Source organism: Lampetra planeri, chromosome 51 (genome assembly GCF_965212315.1).
Source record: "Lampetra planeri chromosome 51, kcLamPlan1.2.h2, whole genome shotgun sequence".
NCBI lineage: Eukaryota > Metazoa > Chordata > Hyperoartia > Petromyzontiformes > Petromyzontidae > Lampetra > Lampetra planeri.
The window spans coordinates 7,506,684-7,530,217 of record NC_136157.1 but is presented as its reverse complement, the minus strand read 5'-3'; the positions used below and the strand labels follow the sequence as shown (position 1 = coordinate 7,530,217).

The following is a 23,534-nucleotide window of genomic DNA, read 5'->3' as shown; positions in this document are numbered from 1 at the left end:
CGGGGAGAAACGTCACCGTCTCACCGCGTGGCCGCTGTTTTTTCCGCTTGTTTGCGATTCCTCCGCACGCCCTCCGAGTCATTCCCTCTCTCTCTCTCTCTGAGAGCCAACACTGCGCGGCAAGTCGACATTATCAAGTCCGCGCGATGTCTCAAAACCAATTGTGATTTGCAGCAGCGGTGTTTTTAATTACAGAACCAATTGTTGCCTCTCTAATGTGCGCATTCAATGCTCTATTACGGGAGGTTGTCATTTTTGTTTATAATTTCCAACAAGTTGAAATAATATTAATAATAGGACCCAGGACAGCCTCAAGGAGCCTAAAGTATATTGTTTCAACAACAACCCACAGAGGAGGCTCGTGAAGGACGCACAAGAGGAGGCTTGTGAAGGACGCTACTGGGCAGTTGGAGGCAGTCGCCCTCCAACAACAACGGAGGGTGGAGGAGCGACGCTCACAACAACGAGCGGAGCGCCGGGTGGCTAAAGCACAGCAAGTTGGCACAGTAGGGGGCACAGGTGGTGCATCAGCCAGTCATCTCGGTCATCTCAGTCAGTCGACCCGTGGCACCTGCTGGGTCTGCCCCGTGACCTCCTGCCAGCGGGCGTTCGACACTTCACGTTGCCTCAAGGTGCACATGGCCTGGCACAAGCGTCGTGGTGACGTCACCGCCACTTAGTGGTGAATGGCGATTGTTGTGTGTTTTTACCAAACAAAGTTTTAGGAAGTTAAATGTTTGTCGGGACTAAGGAGCCGCTTCTGATGTACATGTGGCAATGATGAGTTATAAACTAGAAACTGTTTTTATTTTACCAGGTAAGGCTCACGGAGCTACGTAGCCCTTTGTCAGAAGTGACCTGGCCACAGCTGACAGCTCAACCAAGCCGGCTTATCACTGCAGCAGCCAAATAGTCTAAACGCGTGGTGATGTTGATTCTAAATGTGGAGGGGAGAGAGACACGCAAACTCCAAATATACAGCAGCAGCAGCAGGCATCGTCAGGGTCGGGATCGAACCCACGACCTCCTGCACCAGGCGAGGTAGTCAACATCTCCCGGCCACCGTGGCGACCCCAATCTCTAGGGGGGGGCGAGCGGCTTTAGTTTGGGATGTCACGCGCGCTCACCGCCAACGCAGCAGCTCTTTATTTAATTATTAAACAGGGGCGTGGTCATGCTAATTAGCATAATGAAGGGGCGTGGTTATGCAAAATAAACCCTCTGGACGCAGGGCGTGGTTATGCAAATGTAGGTTGCCGAGCGGTGACGTCACGCGCACTCACGCGCCTCGTGGTCACGTGCGCCGGGTTTTTTTTATTGTTTGGCGACAATGGCGAAGGAGACGGAGGCGCTTCTGAGCGCCGGCGATGGCGGCAACGAAATCGGCCCCGACGGCGGCGACGACGAGGCGGCGCTGTCCGGCTGCGGCGCCTCGCCGCTGTGCAACCCGCGGCGCACTCCCCATCGCTTCGTGGTCCTCGTCTTCATGTGCTTCCTGGGCTTCGGTATAAGAGCGTTTGGTCGCGTTTACAATTGGTAGCGCGCATGCGCTCCCGCCGCTCGTGATTGGCTCGCGGGATTCAAAACAAACCCGCTCATAGGTCGGCGTCAGTCACGCGGAGGCCGGAGCGTTAACCTGATTGGCTGGGAGTGGGGACGCGTGTTTATGCGTGCTATGAAATATAACCCCCCTTCCGTGCGTGGCTAATTGCAATGATTTTTTTTTGCTTAAAGGAATTGAGGCAACGACCTCGCTTGCACCGAGCCGCGTGTTTGTCGACTGTAAGCCAAGCGTTCGACCAACGCAAGTCGAATTAACGTGGCGCCGCTGCGATAATCATAAAAGCAGAAGTTCTGGTCGCAACACTTCCGTAGTTGTCGCGAGTTCCCGTTGGGGCTAATCGTCGCATGTGGCCACTCCACTGCTGCGTGAAGGCCTCTAGGCCACCTCGCCATCATCGCCGTCCACCCCGCGGCCGCACACACACGAGCCCATTCCGTCGTCTTGGCGGACGGGCGAGAGGCCCCTTGGATGCGGTCCGTTCCTCGCTGGGCCCTCCGTGATTAGTCTGAACTTCTCGCGTCTCGTCCTGCTCGGCCACCCACTTCTCTCACACTTCTCACTAAGATCCATGGATGTCGTGAGCCCGCGTGTGTTCCCAATCCCTGGGCCTCTGTCTGCCCATCTACTGCCTCTCCTTGTACCTTTGTCCACTGCGTTCCCGCCATCGTTGTCAATGACCACGTTGCTGATATGTGGCAGCGGGTAAAGCATGTCACTGATTTTAAAACAATGTTTGGTGTTTTTTTGTTTGCTACGTTGATTATGTTACCTTTTTAATCGATTCCTCAACAATTGCCGGAGGGGTACAACTGGAGAGCACATCGGTGTACGATACCTCGGGCGGGTATCGAAGGTGGCCCGGGATGAGAAAGAGAAAATGTGTCCAGTGATTTTGGAAAACGGAACGGGGTAATACATGATGGGACAGAAAGAGGAAGACGTGGATGAAGCAACACACGCAGGCCACATACACTAACAGACACTATTTTGACTTAACAGGAGTGTAAGGCTTGGGCAGGACACGTTACTGGAAGATAAGCATGTGCATGTATGTTCAACGTCTATCGCACCCTACTCTGCCAGCCGTGCTCGTCGGAGGTGCGGGGGAAGGGCCGTCAGGTCGCTGCGATGGCTGCAGATCGTCGAGACTTGTAATGGAGTGGCAGCCCAAGGAGGGGGGACACGTCCAAGAGGACACGGCGGGGTCGTGTGGGATGGCGAATGGCTTTGCCGGTGTCCTTGTGCAGTTTCAGAATATTGATCCTGGAGAAATCCGATGAGCTGTGAAGCTCTTTCTCACAGATGTCCAGGAGGGACGGGTGAAGAAAGTTACAGGCGACAAACAACGCAAAAGATGATATGAGTGCGAAGTGTAGGAAAGGTGCGCAGATCATTAAAAGATAAATACATAACATAGGTAAAGAATGTAAGTTCAAATAGCGTAAGTATAAGATGATGTTGGGTGGGCGAGGAATGTTGGCTTTAGGCTAGCCGGGAACGTCTCCTTCGTGGCTGCTGTGAGCTCAGTACTTTTGGCTGCTGGGCCATCGAACAAAGGCGGTGGTCACCGCATCGCGCGGCGCTTTCAGATGCGCTTCTGCGTCCGTCTGGAACGCTCTTCCTTACGATATTTGGAAGCCACTGGAGCTACGTACTTTGAAAACTAATTTCTTAAGAACTGCCTTTTGTGTTTAGTTTGTTGTCCTTCCCCCGCACCTCCGATTGGTACGGTACGAAAGAAGTTCAGTATACTGTACATACAAACGTGTACAGTAAGCCAGGACAGAAATGAGTGCTCTCCCGCTGATTTTTACTCTGTGAGGCTTCAGATCTTGAATACAATTAAGGAACTGGAGGTGAACTCGTGACACGATACCCCAAGGACATAAGTGTTCTTGCTGTTTGTTCACTATATTTCGAAATAACGCCTGTAACCATGTGATTCTTTAGCGTACACAATTTGAGTGGCGTCTTGCATAATCTCTGCACTTAAGGCAAACCAGGGAGCTAATGAGTAACCACAAGTTTCCAAATCATATACCGTTTGCACAGATACATAAGTTAATGGATGTGATATCATGATGGGGCATTTTCCCTCACATATATGTCGTGTTGTAAATAAGGCTGTTGAATGGTGAGTGACAATCACCCCTACATATATATAAGCCTTTTTCTTACCCAAGATGAACAACAACACGATTAACTTGTTATAAATGTGCGATTTTTTCCCCCTCTTAGGAAGCTACTTCTGTTATGACAACCCAGCAGCCCTCCAGACGCAGGTTATGCAGGTACATTTTTTTTTTACAATGTCCAACTGGGGTTGAAATTGTTTAGGCATTGGCGCTACAGGGTTCCCTTGGTTTACGGATGTGATGCGTTTTTAAAAAACACACGCGATTACAATGACATTTTGGAATGGGAATGGCTTTTCCCATTAATTGAATACTATAAATAAGGGATGTGTTTTGAGCAGTCATTCCAACTGTACTCCTAACCTTAAAATATACACCACGTACGGTGCGAAAGAAATTATACATATGTAGTGGTGATACGCGCTGGGTGTATATGTCGTGTGCCAGCGCGTATGTACGGGTGTGTGTGTGGTGACGCGCGCTGACGGGGAGGAGCAGGCATCAGTGCGCGGGTGGGGGTAGTGCTGCTGATTGGCTGTGTGCCGGTGACGCGCCCAGAGGGAGTGATCGGGTAGCAGCGCGGTGTGATTGGTCGGGGAGTGGAAACACGCGCTGAGCGGAACCGGATCGTAGGGATAGCGCGTGGGGATTGGGTAACTGAGGAGCGGTGCCGACGTTGAGGTCCGCATCCGCTCCGTCTCCCGGGAAGCAGGGGGCAGAAGTGGAACCATCTAAGAATGAAGACGAAGGTGCAGAGATAGAGCCCGGAGAGGAGAGTAGAGGAGAGTAATGGAGAATAGAGGAGAGTAAGGTATAAGTGTGTAGCCAGCGAGAGAGAACGGTCTACACGAGCTGAGTAATGTATAGTGTGTAGCCAGCGAGAGAGAACGGTCTACACGAGCTGAGTAATGTATAGTGTGTAGCCAGCGAGAGAGAACGGTCTACACGAGCTGAGTAATGTATAGTGTGTAGCCAGAGAGAGAGAACGGTCTACACGAGCCGAGTATGCATACGGTGTAGCCAGAGAGAGAGGAAGGTCTACACGAGCCGAGTATGCATACGGTGTAGCCAGAGAGAGAGATGCAAAGTCTACACGAGGCGAGTGGAGAGTGTAGCAGAGGCGCAGAGTCTACACGAGGCGAGAGAAGAGTGTAGCCGAGGCGCGGAGTCTACACGAGGCACAGAGAGCCAGCAGCACAGAATCCAGAGAGTCAAGAGAAGCGTAGGGTGAAGAAGAAGAGGTCACGAGTTGTACCGTTGTATGGTGACCGCATTGTGAAGAAGAGAGGCCACGCGTTGTATTGTTACAAGTCAAGATTTAATAAAAGAAGTGTGTTCCCGTCAAGGAGTTTCCTGCCGTCATTTTCCAATACTTCACATACATACAATGTTTTAATATAAATTGGTTAAATCGATAAAATCAATAACCAAAACTTTAAAACAAACTAGAGCAAAATGGACCATTTGCTAATTAAATAATAAAATGAAAATATCTAAATTAGTTATTTTCATTTTATTATTTTTCATCTACGTGACTTTACCGAAAGAACCAAAGAGTATGGATCCTTGCAGTCACGAAAACTTCAAATCTAGAATAAATACAAATGCTTGTTGGAGTTACATATTCCCATTGCACTGTTAGTATATGAAAGGCAACACGGGGGATTTTGTTTTGTGTGTGCATATTGTATGTGTGCTCACATTGGCTTGCTTGTGCGTGCTAGGACATGAAAGTGAACACCGCCTCCTTCATGCAGCTCTATGCCTGGTATTCGTGGCCCAACGTGATTCTCTGCTTCTTCGGAGGCTTCCTCATTGACCGCGTTTTTGGGGTCAGGTGAGAATCGCCATGAAAGGAACCCACATCCCCTGCTGCCCGTGTCCCCCCGCAGCTTGCCGTCACGTCTCTTTCCCTTACTTCTTCCACATCGAAAGAGTTTGCTTCTTTTCCCAACGTAGTTTATTTCAGAATACACAATTACGATCAACAGAATGTCATGAATGGCCTGAGCTGTACTTTGAATATGTTTGTATAAGCTTTGTCGCATATGATTTACCTTGATGTTTATGTTACCTTTACTCGGCCTGTTTTCTTTATCACGACCACAGTCTGTCAACATCCCAGTTGACTGCCTCGTTCAGCATTTTATTTTTCATCCACTCCGCCACTTCTCCTTCACCACCATTGTCATGTGATGTAATTTGTACATTTGTCTAAAGCAGGGCTGGGCAACCTATGACTCATGGCCACATCAGATCTACCACTTAGAAATAGCTTGCAAACGTAACTTATCCATCGCCGCAAGCATCTTTGCCGCACGATTGGGTCAAAAACAGAATATGTTTTGACCGTGCAGGACTGCGTTTATAATTCTAGCATGCCCCAGTCCCTTCTGTCATGGAAAAGGCCAATTTATGATCGGTCAACTTGCACATTAATTTTCATACTACAATTGGATAACAGGCACGTGTGTTTTTTTTTCTCCGATTAGCACGGTTGGCTACGTATGATGCGAAAGAGGTTCCCCATATAAATACATAACCAAGTGTCATTCCAAGCATGCATGTCTCCATGCTTCTTTGCATACTCTCTTGAGTTTTGTTCCAGTTTCCACGTCGGCTTCGTTGTTTCCAATCTACCTGCCATAGCAGACAAAGTCCACTGATTAAACACTTCTCTCAGTGCATTGGTTCACTGCTTTTCATGGCAGTCTATTTTCAAATCTTGATGCAAGTGTATTTTAATTCTTGTTTCTTAAGATGAATTGTATTTTATATATTTCAGTTATTTTCCCAACATCAACGTAAAACAATTTCTAAATTCAATTGTCGTTCTCTCACAGGCTTGGAACAATTATCTTTGGCCTCTTTGTCTTCATTGGCCAGGTGAGTTCAGTGCCCCTGGCAGCGATCGCATTGTATATTCAAACACCGTTTCTTTAACTTTTATATTAACAAAAATGCATTTCCCGCAGATTAACAGTGTTGATCTTATCTCGTCACGTCTTTGCAACCGCTGCAGATCATCGTTGCTGTCGGAGCGTTAACCGATGCGTACTGGCTCATGGAGCTGGGAAGATTTGTCTTTGGGTAAGTGTGCTCATGAAGGGTGTCCTGGTGACAGAAGCATCTCAAAAAGGAAAAATATTTTCTAGACTTTTGACACCTTTTTGCCAGTATCAAAATGATGAAAAATAAGAAGAGGCTTTACCCTTTCTGGCAATAAAACTGGAGGTGTTAAGATGTTCAAACGCCAAATAGAAACCTTTTGCAAGGCATTAAGTCTCCATGATCACTGTTACATTGTTTTTTATAGCTTCATTTTGGTGATTTTTGCACACGACGTTGGTATACGGTGCTTTTTCTGGAAGACTTTGCTGTTTTTTCCTGGATTTTTCTGTTGCGCTTAGTCATTTTAAGATGTTTCTTGTTCATGTTTTTGTTTTGTTGCGGTCGCACCCGAGTCAAGAGCCGCATGGCTCACAGGGTTATACCTAATAAATGAAACTGAAACGCAAACAAACATTTTCTGATAATATACTCGTGCTCTGTGCTCTGTTACGTGTCTGAATTTCACAGTATCGGCGGGGAGTCTCTGGCTGTGGCTCAAAACACGTACGCGGTGAACTGGTTCAAAGGCAAGGAGCTGAACCTGGTGTTTGGTCTGCAGCTCAGCATGGCTCGATTGGTATGTTTGTGCGAGCTGGTCTTTGTATGCCGGTTAGCAGTGAGACTCAAAACGTATTTGGCCAGCCTCGGAACCACCAAAATAAATCCAGAATGGCAAGTTAGAATCGTGATGTATGTGTGTATGTTGAACTTTCGCACCGTACATAGCCAACAGTGCTAATCGGAGGTGGTGATGTGTTGCCAATGCTGTGGTGGACATGTGGACCTTTATGGGGACGAGGCTGGTACGATACAATCTTCGTAGTGCCACGCGTGAATGTATATATACATAGTTTTTGTATAACATCTTTAACAACTAACAACAATATGTATTCGTGCTTAGGACATCCGTGCCATTCTTATAATGCGACGTTACCACGAATGTGCTACAGTTACACCAATGGGTAGCCTGCCAACAGGGAGCGATGGGGTGGTTTTGGTGTGGATCCGAAGATCCAGAATGGCAGTGAATGGCATCTTTTTTACAAAGTGAAAAACCAACTTCTCACCCCAAGCTTTTGATGCATTGATACTGGCACTGTCTTTGTCCTGTTGGCCTTTTGGCGTTGTTCTCTGATCTCACACTGGTGAGACAAGGCCATGCAGAAGGCTGTCTCTGGTGTAGGCCAATCAAGACAATGCTGAGATATTATCAGAGCACGTTTGTTTGCATGTTCACCATAAGTACGTGTGGTTAATGCAGACTGGATGCCTTGCAAAAGGTTTCTGTTTGGTGTTTCAACATCTTCACACCAGAAAGTATAAAACCTCTTCTTATTTTTCGTCATCAGGGGGCGATGTTGCTCTTTGGTTTTATCCAATGAAGTACTGTCTATGGATGATACCTCTGCACGCCATGTATATATTCAGGGCTGAGTGAGCGCTGTGAATTCAAATGATGTCTAATCTAAATCGGGATTTTTTTAATGAAATGGTGACACCTTTAATGGACACCTTCTATGTGTTTGCTTCTGCCTCCAGGGAAGTACAGTGAACATGAATGTGATGGGCATTCTGTACAACAAAGTGGCACAGACGTATGGGTCGGGTCACTCCTGCCTGGGCATCTCTCTCATGATCGGTAGGTGGTAGGCCATGCATCCCACCCCTCGGTTTTCTTCCAAGCAGCACCATCCAATGGCAAATCAACCTTTCTCGCATTCATAGCGGCTCCACATTGAACCAACAACACGCGTTTCGAGTGACGTTGCTGTTTGATTGCACGCTCCTGTTGCACTCGGGTGTGTTTTCAAAGACCCAGAATGACAGTGAATGCCATCATTTTTCCAATGTGAAAAAGCAACTAGGTTTGAGCATGGGGATTAAAGAGAGAATGCACTTCACAAATGTTTAACCAGTCTTAATATTTCGTGATAAATTGGAGATGGGCAATGCTGGGATTTTTCTATTGGACTTTGTGCTGCTGCTATTGTAAAGCACCATTTCACCCAGCACTGCTGCTGCCGAATGTGATGTGTGGGGTGTTGTTTGTGCTTGGATCTCCCTTCCTTCCCCCAGCGATCCATGCCATCGACTTCCTGCCTTTGCTCAAAACCTTAATTTTATTTCCTCAGTCTGATTCACTGCCTCATTACATCAAATAAATACGCCCATTGTTTTCTGTACAACGGTCTCATTTGAGATGGTACATAAATGCACATTGTATTATATAGACTGACACAGAGAGCCACAGAATTAGAGCTACAGACAAAAACACGGAGGCCTATATATGCAGACAAACTCATGAACTTACACAGACCCACAATTTTGCACAGAAAGCAATAGAATCCCGCAGAGACCGATAGACTCACATGGAGACCCCCATAGACTTCCTAACCCCCTCCCCGTGTTGGTTATAGGAGTTTTTCAAATCGAGGCTCAGACTCTTCCTTTCTTTTCCGCTAGCCAACTGCTTCTATAAAATAAATACTGTTTTCCGTACGGCGTGTTGTGATGCGGTCCCATTTTAGACCCTACAAAAAAGAACGCGTTTGTGTTGCCTTGTGTTTGTGATATTGCGCCAGCGTCAGTCACCTGCCTCTTCTCGCTGGCGTGTGCGCTCATCCTGGGCTTCCTGGACAAGCGTGCTGAAAAAATCCTGCACAAGGAGCAAGGCAAAACAGGTGGGCTGCACTGAGCAGAGGTTAAATGTAATTGCGTCAAATATAAATCATGGTAGGAGATGAGGATGGTGCCGCGGTGGTGAGATGTTAACCACCTTGCCTGGTATGTAGGAGGTCCTGGGTTCAATTCCAACCCTGATGCCTGTATATTTGGAGTTTGCATGTTCTCCCTGTGGTTGCGTGGATTTTTCTCTGGGTCCTCTGGTTTTTCCTCGACATTTTGAATCGGCATGCATTTAGAGTATTTTGCTGCTGTAAATTTCCACGTGATAAGCCACTTCGTGATAGCTAGGTCGCTTCTAAAAAAGAGCTACATCGCTCAGTGTGGGCCTTACACGGTAAAATATATTATTTTTATAGTTTAGATAACCCATTAATTTACAGAAAACACTTTTAACACATTCGTTAATAACAATGTCTTAAAAATAAAAATATATCGATTACGTTTTGGGCAATGGCCCTTCACAAATATGCAGATGGGACAATTACCCCACACATAGCCCCAACACAGCCTTATGTGGTGGCTGGCCTCGCTTGAACGCCCGCTGTGTCGTGCAGGAGAGGTGGTGAGGCTGACCGACGTCAAGGACTTCCCAGCATCGCTCTGGATGGTCTTCATGGTGTGCGTCGGATATTACGTGGCAGTTTTCCCATTCATCGGCCTGGGGAAGTACGTACTCCAAGAGCACACCCCCCTTACCCCCCACTGCCACCGCCTGCCACGTAACATTTTCATCGTCAAGAAAGCAAAGGACTTCGTTGGCAGTGGCGTACAAGCTCAAATAAAGAATATATTGGTTGTGAAAGCCTAATGATTAAATAGACACATTGGATGATGTAATGCTCTCCAACTGTGTCTTTGGAACTATTTCATTATCGATATGAAAGCCGATGGGCAAGCTGTGTAGGGCAATACATTTGCATGTTTGAGAGCGAAAACAAACCATTGGATTTTGTCAACAAGTTTTGGGCAACCCCTTTGATCAATGAGCAGTGACCAACGTGGTGAAGTATGGCCAAACGACCCCCGTGGCCAACACGACATGGAGCGACCTTCACCCAACAGTGGATTGAGACAAAGGGCTGTAAATATTGTACGTGACGTGTGGGATGGTATTTATTTTACGTCACCCTGTGAGACCTTTAGGAGACCACGATAGTTCGTTTCCAAGAGTAACATGAGCATTACTCCCCTCGTTACTGATTCCCCCCCCCACCCACCTTGTGCTGAACGTTTTTAGAGTTTTCTTTGAAGAGAAGTTTGGCTTCAGTGCCCCCAGCGCAGGAGCAGTTAACAGGTAAGACCCTGGTGAAGGTAATTTTTTATTTGTAATTTCACTCGTGTATCATGACAACTTTAACAATGTTGTTACATGTTTGAACTGGACAGGTGGCTCCGCTCATAGCACTGAATCCAGCACTGCTGAGATCCTGGGTTCGAATCCAGACGGTCCCCTTGGGTTAAACCAGATTCTCGCGTGCAGTGAGTTGATGGTCTAAGTCCAGTCACCAATAACTACACACATATACCAGTCCATCGCGTAAAGTCTGGTTATGCACTTCATTTTGGCAAAATTCCAGCTTTGGGAATAAAAAATATTTGTTTGGCTGTCATGCGACGAACATGACTGATGTGGTGGAGTGGGTGGGAAAGTGTTGCCCCATCCTCTGTGGACCAGAATAGCTCTTGAGGGGCTCTTTGATGTCTGCTTTTGTGGGCCATTCCGGACGAGAAGGGTCGCAGTGCTGTGCGAGAGATGAAAATGGAATCTCGTCCCGTGACACCGATGCTGATAGCGCAATCGGGATACCATTGGGGGGTAAAAAAAAGTGGTGAAAGTAAATGCATGAATATTCGTTACTTTTCTACGATAGCTTTTTCCAAACAATTGCACTTGCATATCGTTTTCTATACGTGGCCTGTATTGTGTGTCTTGCATATCTTCATAAGCACATGGTATTTGTTTACCTTTCCTATTCTGTGCACTCCTATCGTCTTTTGGTAACGTTCTGACCTGCCCCTACTGGACACCTGTGAAAAAGAGCTTTATAGCTCAACGGATTCCTCCAGTATAATACATATTCAGATTCTGTATCTGTTTGCTATCTATCTGTCTTGTGTATGTGTTTTGAGTTATGGTCCTTGTTGCGTGCGTCTTTGTGTTGCGTTGCCGTGCAGCATCGTGTACGTCATTTCGGCCCCCGCGTCCCCCGTGCTGGGCTTCATGGTGGATCGCGTGGGCAAGAACATCCTGTGGGTGCTCGTGGCCGTGTTGGCCACGCTGGGAGCTCACGTCATGCTCGCCTTCACCTTCTGGAATCCTTGGATCCCAATGGTGAGACCGCGTCCACACTCGTTCTCACACGCAAGCATGGCACTCTTATTCTTGGTTCTTTCCGTAAAGTCACGTAGAAGGGAAATAATGAAGTAATAAAAATAAAACATAATGAGATGAGATTTATTTTATTATGTTTTATTTTTATTATTTTATTATTTCCCTTCTACGTGACTTTACCGAAAGAACCAAGAAGATGATTCCCTGCAGTCACGAAAGCTTTAAATCGAAATTTAAGCATGGCACTCTTATTCTTTCGTATTGCCTATGAAGAGCAGCGGTGAGATATCCAGATGCACGTGATTGAGCCGTGCAATTGCTGTCTTGAGAGTTTGTGAATTGCAAACACCCCCCCACCCAATGACTTTGGGATCTATATTTGGGAGGGCGTGAAGTTGTGTACAGTCCTTGGGGGGTGGTGTTTGTAGCCGCAGGCACACACAGGAGCGTACACACACCAGTGACGGATTGCTTTCCACATCGAGCTGGAGAGCTGCCACTATATGGCAATATTGCGATTTATTGTACGATTATAAATTCCGTCGTAATCTTTTCGTCTGTTTAGCAAAATATGGATGGGTGACCTCCATTCATAAACAGAATGCTACGGAGCCACGTGGTGGCCAGCGCATTGGAGTAAAAGCGATTGTTGTGCTTAGGATAAGAACAGGATGTCTCATTTGCAAGAGTGACCTGGGGGATTAGTCTGCCAGTAAGGTGCAATGATTGCTACGTACATTCCCAATTGAGTAATTTTCAATTTTGTGAAATTTGATCCTGACGCCAGCACTTTTACTCAAGGCGACAGCAGAGCATCTTTAACGTTCACTGTGAAATGCCATGGCCCTAATGCATGGTGTGTGTCTTCCACGCAGAGCCTGATGGGAGTGGCGTATTCTCTACTGGCGTGTGCGCTGTGGCCAATGGTGTCGTTTATTGTGCCGGAGCACCAGCTGGGGACAGCCTATGGATTGTGAGTGTGGTGTTGGGATGTCGATGTTTTTTTTAAGTCATACTCTAGTTTGTACGATTTGAACACTATAAACGGTAACTCTGGTTAATTTAATGCACAATACCGAACGGTAAAGCTAAGCAGAACGTGAGCCTGGATAGTGCTTGGATGGGTGGGCACCGTGGGCAAGGGGCAGGCCTAGTAGGCGTTGGGGGAAGTTGAGGGGTCATTGCAGGAAAATCGATTGTTCGACATTCCCCACCACCACCTTAAGCTCTCTGACCAGCGTGGTAAAGTACGGTCAAATATGTCTGACAGCCCGCAAGGCGTGGGGAAGCCCCTCATCCAGCATTGGATTGAAACAAAATGGGCAGTATGTGTGAATGATATCGCAGTACTCGTCATGTTGTGGAACTTTTATACGGGGGTTGTGTGTCGTATCACGAGTAATGTCTTCTCGCTGTAAACTGTTGGGATTGTTTTGACAATCGCGCGTGCCTTGCTGCTGCAGCATGCAGTCCATACAGAACCTGGGGCTGGCGGTGATTGCCATTGCTGCCGGCTCCATCCTGGACTCGAGCGGATACCTCTTCCTGGAGCTCTTCTTCTGCATCTGCTTGTGCTGTGAGTCGCGCCGTCGAGCCGTGTGGGTGGCCAGCGCGTCTGTCGCACGCGTGCAGGGTGCAACGCGTGTGGGGCACAATGCGTGTTGGATAGTGTTGCAAAGAATCCATATGCGAGCTCGCCATCAACCCGCCGATCTAAGTTCAGTTCCCGGCCACTACTAAACGACAGTGGCGAGTGACATCCAAACCCCAAACCGCAATGACCGTGCGTGGTGAAGTATGGTCAAACAGCCTTCGTGACTAACACCGCATGGGAGCGGCCTTCATCTCGCAGAGGATTGGCCGAGGGTCTGCTAATTAATAAACTGCTCTTGGCTTGGATTTTTAATTCCCGAGTGGATGCGGTCAGGCCAACGTTTTCCTTCTCTCTCGTGTTGTAATGCCTTTCCCTTTGTCTTCCAGTTGCCTTGATCGCCACTGTTCTACTCTACTTGATCGACCTGATCAGAGGTGAGCACCTGTGCACACACCTAACGACCGGGGTGGCAAACTTTCTCCTTTTCAGAGCACCCAATAGGACTTTAAAGTTCCTTTTGAGGAGCTACACATAAAAAAAAAACACCTTAACTGTGCTTTGTGTTTAGTTTGTTGTCCTTCCCCCACACCTCCGATCTGCACGGTTGGCGATATACCGTCCGAAAGAAGTTCAACATTAACGTGCGTGTCAACCTTGCAGTGACAGTAGTGACTTGAGTGTATTAAAATTAGCAGCCACGTGTTGCCAGGTGAAATTCTCCTCTTGCACACCGATGAGGGCAACTAAGGTGCGTGCATATCGATGGGACGCTTTTGCCAGCATCAAGCTATTGAATGTTAAAGGAAAATACATAAATACAGCTGGTAAGATGTTCCAACACCAACAAGGCATCAAGTCTGCATTAACCACATGTGCTTGGGGTTAAAAATGCAAACAAATATTTCCTTACACAACAAGGGTCAGGATACGGGGTTTAAAAAAAAGGGGAAACGGGGTTTAAATGTTGCGTTCTTCCGTGCCACCATTCATAGTTGATGCACTCAGTCGTCCACCGTTTACTTTAATTGTGCACCTCCGATTAGCACGGTTGGCTACGTACGGTGAGAAAGACGTTCAACATGTTTTTCCAATTTTTACCAGCTAAGGCCCACTGAGCTGTGTAGCTCTTTTTCAGAAGCGACTTGGCTGCAAATAATAGCTCAATGAAGTGGCTTATCATGTGGAAATTTATAGCAGCCATATACTCTAAAACGCATGGAGGAAAAAAACCGGTGGACCGAGAGTAATATCCACGCAACCACAGGAAGAGTGAGAACACGCAAACCCCAAATATACATGCGTCAAGGGTCAGGATCGAACCCAAAGCCTCCTGTATATCAGGCAATGTAGTTAACATCTCGCCACGGTGGCGAGAACATACTTCACAATAACACCGGCTCCTGCAACTACGAGATTCCATGCGTGTGCTGGCTACGAGATTCCATGCGTCTCTGTTCACCGGGTGGGTTGCCGCGCGCCGCGCGCTGCGCCGCCGTGTGCCGTGTGCCGTGTGCAGACGGCGGCCTCAACCTCTCCTCCAGGGAAAGAGACAAGAAACGGGAGCTCGATGCGGCTGAGTGAGTACAACGTCTCTGCACGCGGTGCCACCAGTTGCCATGCACAGCATCCCCCAGCACAGAACAGCACTTTGTATAGACTCCGTGATGTGCTTTTTGACGTGAAAAAAAATACATTGTGTTTTAATGAAATAGTCATTGCTGCTCTCTTATGAGCTCAATACCAAATGTTAGTTCGTTTTAACTATGTAGTAGTTTATGGGAAGTGATTAAGCGTTTGGTTCTTGCGCTGCGCTATGAACATGGCAACTCGAGTTGGGTGCCCAGCCCATGGCTAACATCGGTGACCAGTGATATCTGAACTGGTCTGCAAACCATGTTAAGTTAGAAATAAAGAAAAATGGGTACACTTGAGTTACCATTAAAGCACCTAGTATATTGACGTAGGTGCTTTTGCATCCTTATACGTACCATTAAAAAATGTGTTCAATCTCACGAGTTCCAATATTGGAGCGTCTACTAACGCATATTGCATGCCGACTTTAATTTATCGTGGCAGCCCCACTTTTGAAGGCTGACTAATGCAGTGCGATGCCCTATTTGTGTACGGCATGCGTCCTGGCAGTAAATGACACCGTTTATCTCCTTGCTGGCTGTTTTGCAGCTGAGCGGAATATCCGGCGATGCCCCGTCTATATGTGAGAGGCATCTGGGACGACTTCTTTAACTTCTGCCGCTCTCGAATCTGGCTTTCGCAGCTTTAGGCTTGGCACGCTCTGTAAAAAGAAATCTTGCTTGGCAGATGCGCGCTTCTCCCCCGCTTGCAGTAGAATCAGCATGGCTGCCGTTTTACTTTCGGTAGCGACAGATCGGGGGTGGTCCCCGCTTGTGCAATTTTAAGATGTAAAATTTGTGATTTTGTTTGTTTATTTTACTTGTACAGATAATCCTACTGAGATACAAAAACACTTTTTTTCTAAGCGCTTATAATTTAAGCAAAAGCAATGCTTGGCTCGCTCTTATTTTATAATTGCACTAAATCTATCGGCGTGGAAAAATATAATATTTACATTACTTAAATTTTTTTATCGATTTGCTTTCATGCCTGTGTGGCTTTCGTGCGGCAAAGGTAGTGGGGTATGCAGGTTCTGTCGGGCGCTTTGCTTGCTTTTAATGCTCTTGCTGAATTTATTTACACCGCTGGCACACAGTGTTAGAACAACTCAATTTCTGTAAGTATCTGCATCCAGCAGTTCTCTTGGGCTGGACATCACAGTGGGTTCAGCGTTACAGCAATCAGAGGAACCAGGATCCTCTCCTTGTCACATAATAAGTGGGAATGAGATCTGGGAATGCACTCCAGGATAGAGACGATGGGAAGTTGGGTGCGGAAAATGGGATTTGAAAGTTTTAGAAACCAGGTTTAGGGACGCGTTTATGATTGCAATTTACATCACTATCGTTGATAGAAATCTCTTATCGATTCGCTCGGAATGCGCCCGATCTCATCAGATCGTGAAAACTAAACGTGATTTAGCCTTGATAGTGCTTCGATGAGTGACCACCATGCATACAACCGGTGTTGTAGGTTGCTACAGGGCTGTGTTGGCAGCAGAGGGCAGTGCAGTAAAAATCCATTGTACTGTACTACGTACGCTCCCAATGTCTGCTTCCCTTAATGGCCAACCCGCACTGACCAGCTTGGTGAAGTATGGTCGAATAACCCCCACAACCTACATGGTGTGGGGAAGCCCTCATCTGGCAGTGGATTGACAAAGGGGCTGAACGTGTACACCTGTTATCAGACCTTACAATGATATTGTCATTGCGATTCATTAAGTTTCACCGTTACGTTTGTAATTGATTCCAGGTCTGATGAAAACTTAGGGAAATGCAAGCACTTTCCATGCTGCATTGATGCACTTTGTAAAACCTGGGTCAAATGAATCAACTGCAATACCTCGCAATTGGTATTACAAGGGAATGGCCACTTGATTCAGTCTCATTTTTGGATTGCTCTGTTTACAATTGAATTTGTACTCATAAAGCATCTAAACATTTAATTGTGGGCATCCTGGGAGCTCTGTTGTAATTGAAATTGATGCTTAACGTTGTTACCATTGTAATTTACGATATGCCTGGTCTCTTTATAGGTTTTAAATGCTGCACTTAAATCTATTTGTTAATGGCCAACACCAGTGGCTCGGCGATTATGCGCACGCTCGATGAATGCTCGATGTTGGCATGCTTCGGTTTTACATGTCACCCAAAGTTGTACGCGTTGCTCATTAACGAAAGGTCGCCAGGTGGTTTAGAGGTCAGACCACTGAGCTGGCACCACTGAGATCCAGGTTGTCAAAATTGCGGGTCGCTGCCCGCCGGCGATTTAAACCGGGGGGCCCTCTTGTGTAGCGAAGCGACGGTGGTCTCAGCCTGCTCACGCACCGGCGACTTGACAAAGAAATCATGGCATTAAATCTGCGCCCGTACTTTATTCTAGTTTGGTGAGAATTAAAAACATTTAATTTGGCTGTCCTGTGACGCGAACATCACTTCATAGCAGAATGTGGGGGAGGAAAAATGCTTTCACCTCGTGTGGAACGGAGGTCACTAGAAGGCACTTGGGAAGTAGTTCTGTGACGTCTGCTTCCATAGGCCGTTGTCTGACATGGGGTGTTGCACTCAATGCTCTGCGTTGAATATCAATACATTATTCATGAACGCAGCATGATGCCAACAGCATAATTTGGAGTTACATTTGTTGACAAATATTTTTAAATGTTAAAAAGAAGTTCAAAGCACATATAGAAATAAAGATTTGTTACTTATATTTCTATTTCCATAACTCGTAAGATTGTTTCATTTTGCTGTTTTAAATGTTATCTTTTAATGTATATGATTCTTACAATAGCTTTACAAGGCATTATTCTGCATGTGCAATTATGTAAAAGAAAGCAAGAGTTCATGGTTGTTATATTTTAAAATTAACAGCTGAACGGGTTTTGGGTCACTTGAACATTTTAATACTAACCCAATTACCATGTTTAATGTCAGAGATTATACAAAGTATTTCATTGTCATACTTTTATAAGGTTTAGTCATTTCAAAAGTACCACAATTAAATCGTATGATTGTGAATGGGGATGGTGCTGCTCCGTTTAACGCGTTCGAAATTCAGGATGGGGGAGAATTTGTATCGGGTGTCGTGCACTTGAAATATAAATGGCAAAAAGAATGCTATGATCGCGTTGACTGTGTTTGTCCTAACGTAGTCCGGCTCCACATGCCAAGGTAACAACACGCACTTCCCCAACCACATCCTCCCGCACTTAAAAACCCTCGCCAGCATGCGGCGGCGTCGAGCGTTTGTGATGTGGACTACCTCGCCTGGTGTGTAGGAATGCGTGGGTTCATTCCCGACCCTGACGTTTATTGAGTATTTGACTGCTATAAATTTCCACATGATAAGCCACTTCGTTGAGCGATCATTTGTGGCCCGTCGCTTCTGAAAAAGAGCTACATAGCTCAGTGGGCCTTACCTGGTAAATTAAAAGTAAAATAAGTTTAGTTTTTTTTATAAACAGTCTGTATGTGTATGTTGAACTTCTTTCGCACCGTACGTAGCCAACCGTGCTAATCGGAGGGATGGGTGAAGGACAACTAACCACAAAGCAGTTCTAAAGAAATTACTTTTCAAATTGCCTAGTCTTGCAAGCCTGTTGCTTTACCGATGCACATTTAACTTCACCTCCCTCAATCTTCAAACCCCTTTCCCTACTCATGTGCCTCGTGTGTTCTATCCTTCCATCCCCCCACCCACCCATCAATCCTGGAGGGCGAGGAGGGCAGAGCTCCGACGGCGTGAGAGCCAGAGGGATCTGACACGCCTGGGTCCTCGCTCGGCATTTGCGCTGCGCAACCGTTACCTGTGCAGGCTGGGTGCCCAGGTGAGCGACGACGGCATCGGGCGCCTTGCGTTCGTCCGTCTGGGTCGATGAGATGGGCCGGCGGGAAGGCGCTTCAGAGTTTCGCCATTCGAATCTGGCAGGCCGCCCCGGTTAATACTGCGGGTGCATCACAGTTGACGTTACAGATCCCGTGATGCCATTTGAAGGAGAGCAAGCCCTTGTTTGTCGGCATCATGGTCCCGTAATGAAACGTTTCTCGCCAATTACTGAAAAGAAAACGTAACTTTTTTATTTAACCAGCTAAGGCCAACACCAGTGGCGATTATCCGAACTGATCCTGTGCCTCACCTAGGTCGACTCAGCCTCAAATGAGTACCTGGTGTGATGTGTAAACATTGACATTGGGGAGACAAAGGCGGTCGGGCATGATGCTGGACACCCACCCCCTCGTGTGCCGTGCCGGCCTTCATAGGTGCTCGCCAACAGCACTTGCCCCAACAGTCTGTTAAGGCTATACGGGGAATCTTTGTATTTGTGTGCGCGTGTGTGCCGTGCAGCTTCCAGCTCACTACAGCCTGCAGTTGTCTTCCCTGGCTTGTCGGAGCGTGGTGAAGTAAGGAGCTGCCTTGCTGTCGGGACAAGCAGCCAGGTCTTGCCATCCGCCAAAGCAACGGTCAATGCACGGGCACTGCACTCAAGTGGCACCTTCACCATGAACCATGGAGCAGCCGTGTCAATGTCGTAACCATTTTTCGGTGAAAGTAGAACCTGGATACCAGCACAATTCCTTGGGAGCAAGGAGAGGTGTTGCTTATATCTGAAGTAGCGAACTTGTATCGGACATCGCCGTTGACCTTTCACCCTCACGAGTGTCACGGGAGGCATGCAGTGTGGCTCGTATCAGAAGTGTGCTTCTGTCCAGATTCTACTGCACCTCAGAGCTTGAATTTCCTTGTGAATTGTTTACAGTTGTGGTCTGTTAAGCTGTGCAAATCAGATGGACACAGGGTGTGGGGTTGTCGTCGGCTCTCGATTATTCTGGGGTCATGGGGGTGGGGCAAGGGACGGCTTGAACAAAACAAAACGGGGGATGCAAAACATAAGTGGTAAAAAAAAAAGCAATTGACGTGGAAATGGGGGGTCACAATTTGGCATATCTTTTGTTTTTGCTGCTTATTAAATTAATTGCGAATATACCGACATGTTTGAGGTGTTGGCATGGAATTTGCCCACCTTGTGGGCGCGCCCACACAGTGCGCGCCCACACAGTGCGCGCCCACACAGTGCGCGCCCACACAGTGCGTGGTTAATCCCCACTCCCAGATAATCTGCTAATCTGCCTACGGGACAATCGAGAAGAGTTAAGGTTTACTCCGCCGTGGAGTGGAGTACTAAATGCTTTGAATGTCTCTCAATGCAATTGCAGTGTGGTGACGTGTGTGTTTACAAACGTTGGTGCAACACGACAAACACGGTTGCCAACAAAGATTATATTCTTTGTTGCTGGAGTGCAATGAACACAAGTATTTCTGTCCATAAGAGGGTTGTTGTTTTATTTGGGTTAGATCGCGTAAATATAAATCACGTTAAACCGGCCACCACGCCACACAGCCAATTTACTACCACTACAGCACACTGGGTGTGTTGGAGAGAAAATAAAAAATGTTGTGGATTTACTCTCCAGCACACCAGTGTGCTGTTCCAAGCCATAATAATATTGGTCGCGAAAGCCTGTGTGTTAAGTATTTCTGCTGCGTTGGCATAGTTTACTTTGTCATGAGTTTTTAAGTACATAAGCTAAGCTTTAGACTTGTTTGACTCAATCACTTGTGAGTAGACACTCGTAGTCAATCAACTGCCATTTTGTCGACTGTGGTGCTGCCTACACTGGCCTTTTCACCAAAGTATTTAAAAATGTCAGTCCGTCTCTGAACTCTCACGACCACTATAGGTGCTGTTGGGTATGCAACAATGCATTATTTAAATCGACAATTTTAAATGTGATTCCTCGTGCATAGTGTGAATTGGGTTTCCCCATTTACCCTAAACATAAGCAGCATATTCGGCCTACGAAGCACAGCCGAGCCTGGAGAGCATTTGAATGGGTGACCACCACTCCTCTATACAACCACTCATCTTTACAACAGCTGCTGCAGCCTGCTGGGGGGGGGGCTATGTTGTGGGCAGCAGAGGGGTCCCTGCCGCCAAAACCGTTGTACTGTACTATGCTCCAACGTCCATGCTCCCCCACTTCACCAGGCATGGTAAACAACACCCATGAGCAGCGCAGAAGTGGGGTGGCCATCGTTAAAATAACTGTTTGATGTTAAAAAATTATTTGCTAATCTTATTTACACAAGGGGTCTGAAACATCTCTACAGAACCAGAGAACGAAAAATGTGTAAGTTAAAAGATGCAAGCCAAGACGAAAATAATAACGTTGAATATTCTATACATTTTGAAACGTCGCCCCCAAATCCACGATTCAACGCATGGCTGGGCGCAGTGAATTGTTGCACGCCTCTGTTTTTTATTGCCATGGAGCGAACACTGCAAGGGTGGGACACCTTTATAGACACGGCATGACAACACTAATCGGTGCGACTACAAGCCTTGTAATTCACCTCTTTACCCCCATACATTTCATGGGTGTTTGTTTTCTCGCCGATGGTTGTAAAGCATTAGTAATTGAGTACAGCGCGCGTCCTCGGAATACCAGGCTAATTAATTTTGTCCATTCGTTTTTAACAAAACCCCTTCATTACCATGACGACTTCTATATTTCTATTGCTTACATTACATGCAACACAATAGAAGCAAGACAAAAGGGAGGCAGACAAAAACGGCATTGGAAACCACAGGGGGAAAGCTACGAGACAATTCTGGAATGCACACAACCCGACGCCGCTGGGACTGCACTGCCCCCCCCCTTCCCGTGCAGCGTGGGCGACGAAGCAAACTCGGTCCGTTCGTCAGTGACGGTGGTGGCCCTAAATAGACAACGTAGACAACAGGCGACGTGTTGTGCAATGGGTCCCTTTGACAGCGCACGTCCATGTCGCGTTGTCTCCAACTCCACTCTCTGGCCTATGCGCTGCAAAGGGCCATTAATGGACGTCTGTGAAAGAGCTTCACAGCTCATCAGATTCTTCCAGCAGTCTAAATGAAGGCCACAGTGCTATCGACGAATGTTGAGCTTTTGTTTTCGTTATCCGTGCTTGTGCACCAGTTGCCAAAGGCAGCGTCACTAACAGCGAGAGAGAGAGACAGCGTCGCTTTGCGTGCTGTTCGGCGTTTGAGCTTGGCAAGTGCAACTTAACAAAAAAAATTCTCCTTGAAATTTGGTTGTCCCCACGAAAGCGCCGCTGCCTTAAGCGGGACACGGTGTTAGCTGCACCCAGTACCGAGGGCACGACTGTGCAGCCGTTCATTTGGAGAGTGTGCGCTGCCTCAAATGGCTTTACAACCGCAGTCCTTGGACGTGCCCAGAGAGGACTGTGTAATGCAGCACGTTGTGACGGTAGTGTATGCGCACTGGAGTTTGCAATGTTTTAATCTTTCAAAATAATGATGTACTGTAGTGTGTTTCTCGTTTTACAGTTTTTGAAAAATAAAGTTTGAGATTAGACAAAATAACCTTTGGGCTTGTTTCAGTCTCATGTACTGTATTTGAGTTGTGCACGTTACGTTAACAAAAGGCACTGTTGTTGTTAGACGGAAAATTTAAAATTAATGGTAGATCAGTCCAGGTTTGCGTAGTGGTAGTAGAGGCAATGTCTGGCAACGCAAGTGTGATGCGACATCACAGGTGGGCAAGGCAGTATGGGTATTTGTACGACGGCAGAGCACGGTGTGCTGCGGACAGCACCGCGTGTCCGAGCGATAACGTTACAACCTCGCGGCACACTGTCGCTCGAGAGTGCGTCGAGCCAAAGCCAACAAAGATGACCGATTTCTTTCGTTGGTTTGACCAGTTGAGGGTACCATAATGTCTGTCATTTGTAATTTTTCTTAAATTTTGTATGATTTTTATGAAAATGTAAAATATAAGTTTGCCAACACGTAAGGCCATTCTGGTCCTGGTTTAAATCGCTACCCCTTGAAGTAAAGCATCACAATTCTACTGCTGGGGGTGGTGGAGTTCGGAGAGACTTCCGCTGCTGCTGCTGCACCCGCCAGCTCCCAGTGGCCCTGCGAGGCACCGGTGGTGGCGATCCACGATTCAAACCGTGACTCCAAATCATCACAATTCTACCAGCGGTGGATGGGGGGGGGGGGGAAATCTGGAAACCACCGCCACCTCTCAGCGGCGCTGCTTGATCCCCGCCTTGGACTTGTGGGCGGTGCCGCGTGGCAGGACGGTGTAGGTGGCCTCCATGCCGGCCTGGATGTGGTCCGTCACGTGGCAGTGCATGAGCCACGTGCCCGGGTTGCCGGGCCTCATGTGCGCCGTCTCGAACGTGGCCGGGAACAGGTCCATGACGTCGGCTCGGTGGGTTCCGCCCCCCACCTGCTCGAGACGCGCCACAGCCGCGGGTCAGTACGCGCGCATCAGTACGCGCGCGGCTCGTGAGCCCGCTAGCGAACACACGTGGGCCAAATCGACCCTCCGCTTCCGTCCCGTGGCCCCCTCGCATTGCATCTCATCGTCCGAATGTCTCTGGCCAGAGGCAGATCTAGAACATTTC

The 23,534-nt window shown here is 47.3% G+C and overlaps 2 protein-coding genes across 5 annotated transcripts in view; one reads left to right on the top strand and one right to left on the bottom strand.

Annotated features, from left to right (window-relative positions):
* Positions 1-1,299: 1,299 nt before the first annotated feature.
* On the top strand, positions 1,300-22,482 carry MFSD1 (major facilitator superfamily domain containing 1). Of its 2 annotated transcripts, XM_078616589.1 has the most exons (17): positions 1,300-1,505; positions 3,803-3,855; positions 5,424-5,536; positions 6,543-6,585; positions 6,722-6,789; positions 7,279-7,387; positions 8,350-8,449; positions 9,393-9,491; positions 10,050-10,161; positions 10,733-10,789; positions 11,671-11,827; positions 12,703-12,800; positions 13,291-13,403; positions 13,808-13,855; positions 14,938-14,998; positions 18,774-18,885; positions 19,404-22,482. In XM_078616589.1, the coding sequence occupies exons 1-17, from the start codon at positions 1,331-1,333 to the stop codon at positions 19,461-19,463; spliced, it is 1,578 nt and encodes a 525-aa protein (XP_078472715.1). In that variant the 5' UTR covers positions 1,300-1,330; the 3' UTR covers positions 19,464-22,482. The 2 variants fall into 2 exon arrangements, with proteins under 2 accessions (XP_078472715.1, XP_078472716.1); XM_078616590.1 differs by lacking the exons at positions 18,774-18,885; positions 19,404-22,482 and adding an exon at positions 15,603-18,178 and having other exon boundaries at positions 1,301-1,505.
* The window catches only part of LOC144734413 (hephaestin-like), a 25,438-nt gene continuing 22,276 nt past the window's right edge, over positions 20,373-23,534 (bottom strand). For all 3 annotated transcript variants that reach the window (XM_078616588.1, XM_078616587.1, XM_078616586.1), the window contains one exon: positions 20,373-23,356. In XM_078616588.1, the coding sequence (XP_078472714.1) occupies positions 23,150-23,356 (207 nt within the window). In that variant the 3' untranslated portion in view covers positions 20,373-23,149. The remainder of the gene's footprint in view (positions 23,357-23,534) is intronic.

Bases quoted from the DNA above. Each gene is read 5' to 3' on its own strand.
- MFSD1 (XM_078616589.1), top strand. From the start codon at position 1,331: ATGGCGAAGGAGACGGAGGCGCTTCTGAGCGCCGGCGATGGCGGCAAC. The intron at 1,506-3,802 runs GTATAAGAGCGT...TCCCCCTCTTAG, and splicing joins CATGTGCTTCCTGGGCTTCG to GAAGCTACTTCTGTTATGAC. The intron at 13,404-13,807 runs GTGAGTCGCGCC...TTTGTCTTCCAG, and splicing joins CTTCTGCATCTGCTTGTGCT to TTGCCTTGATCGCCACTGTT.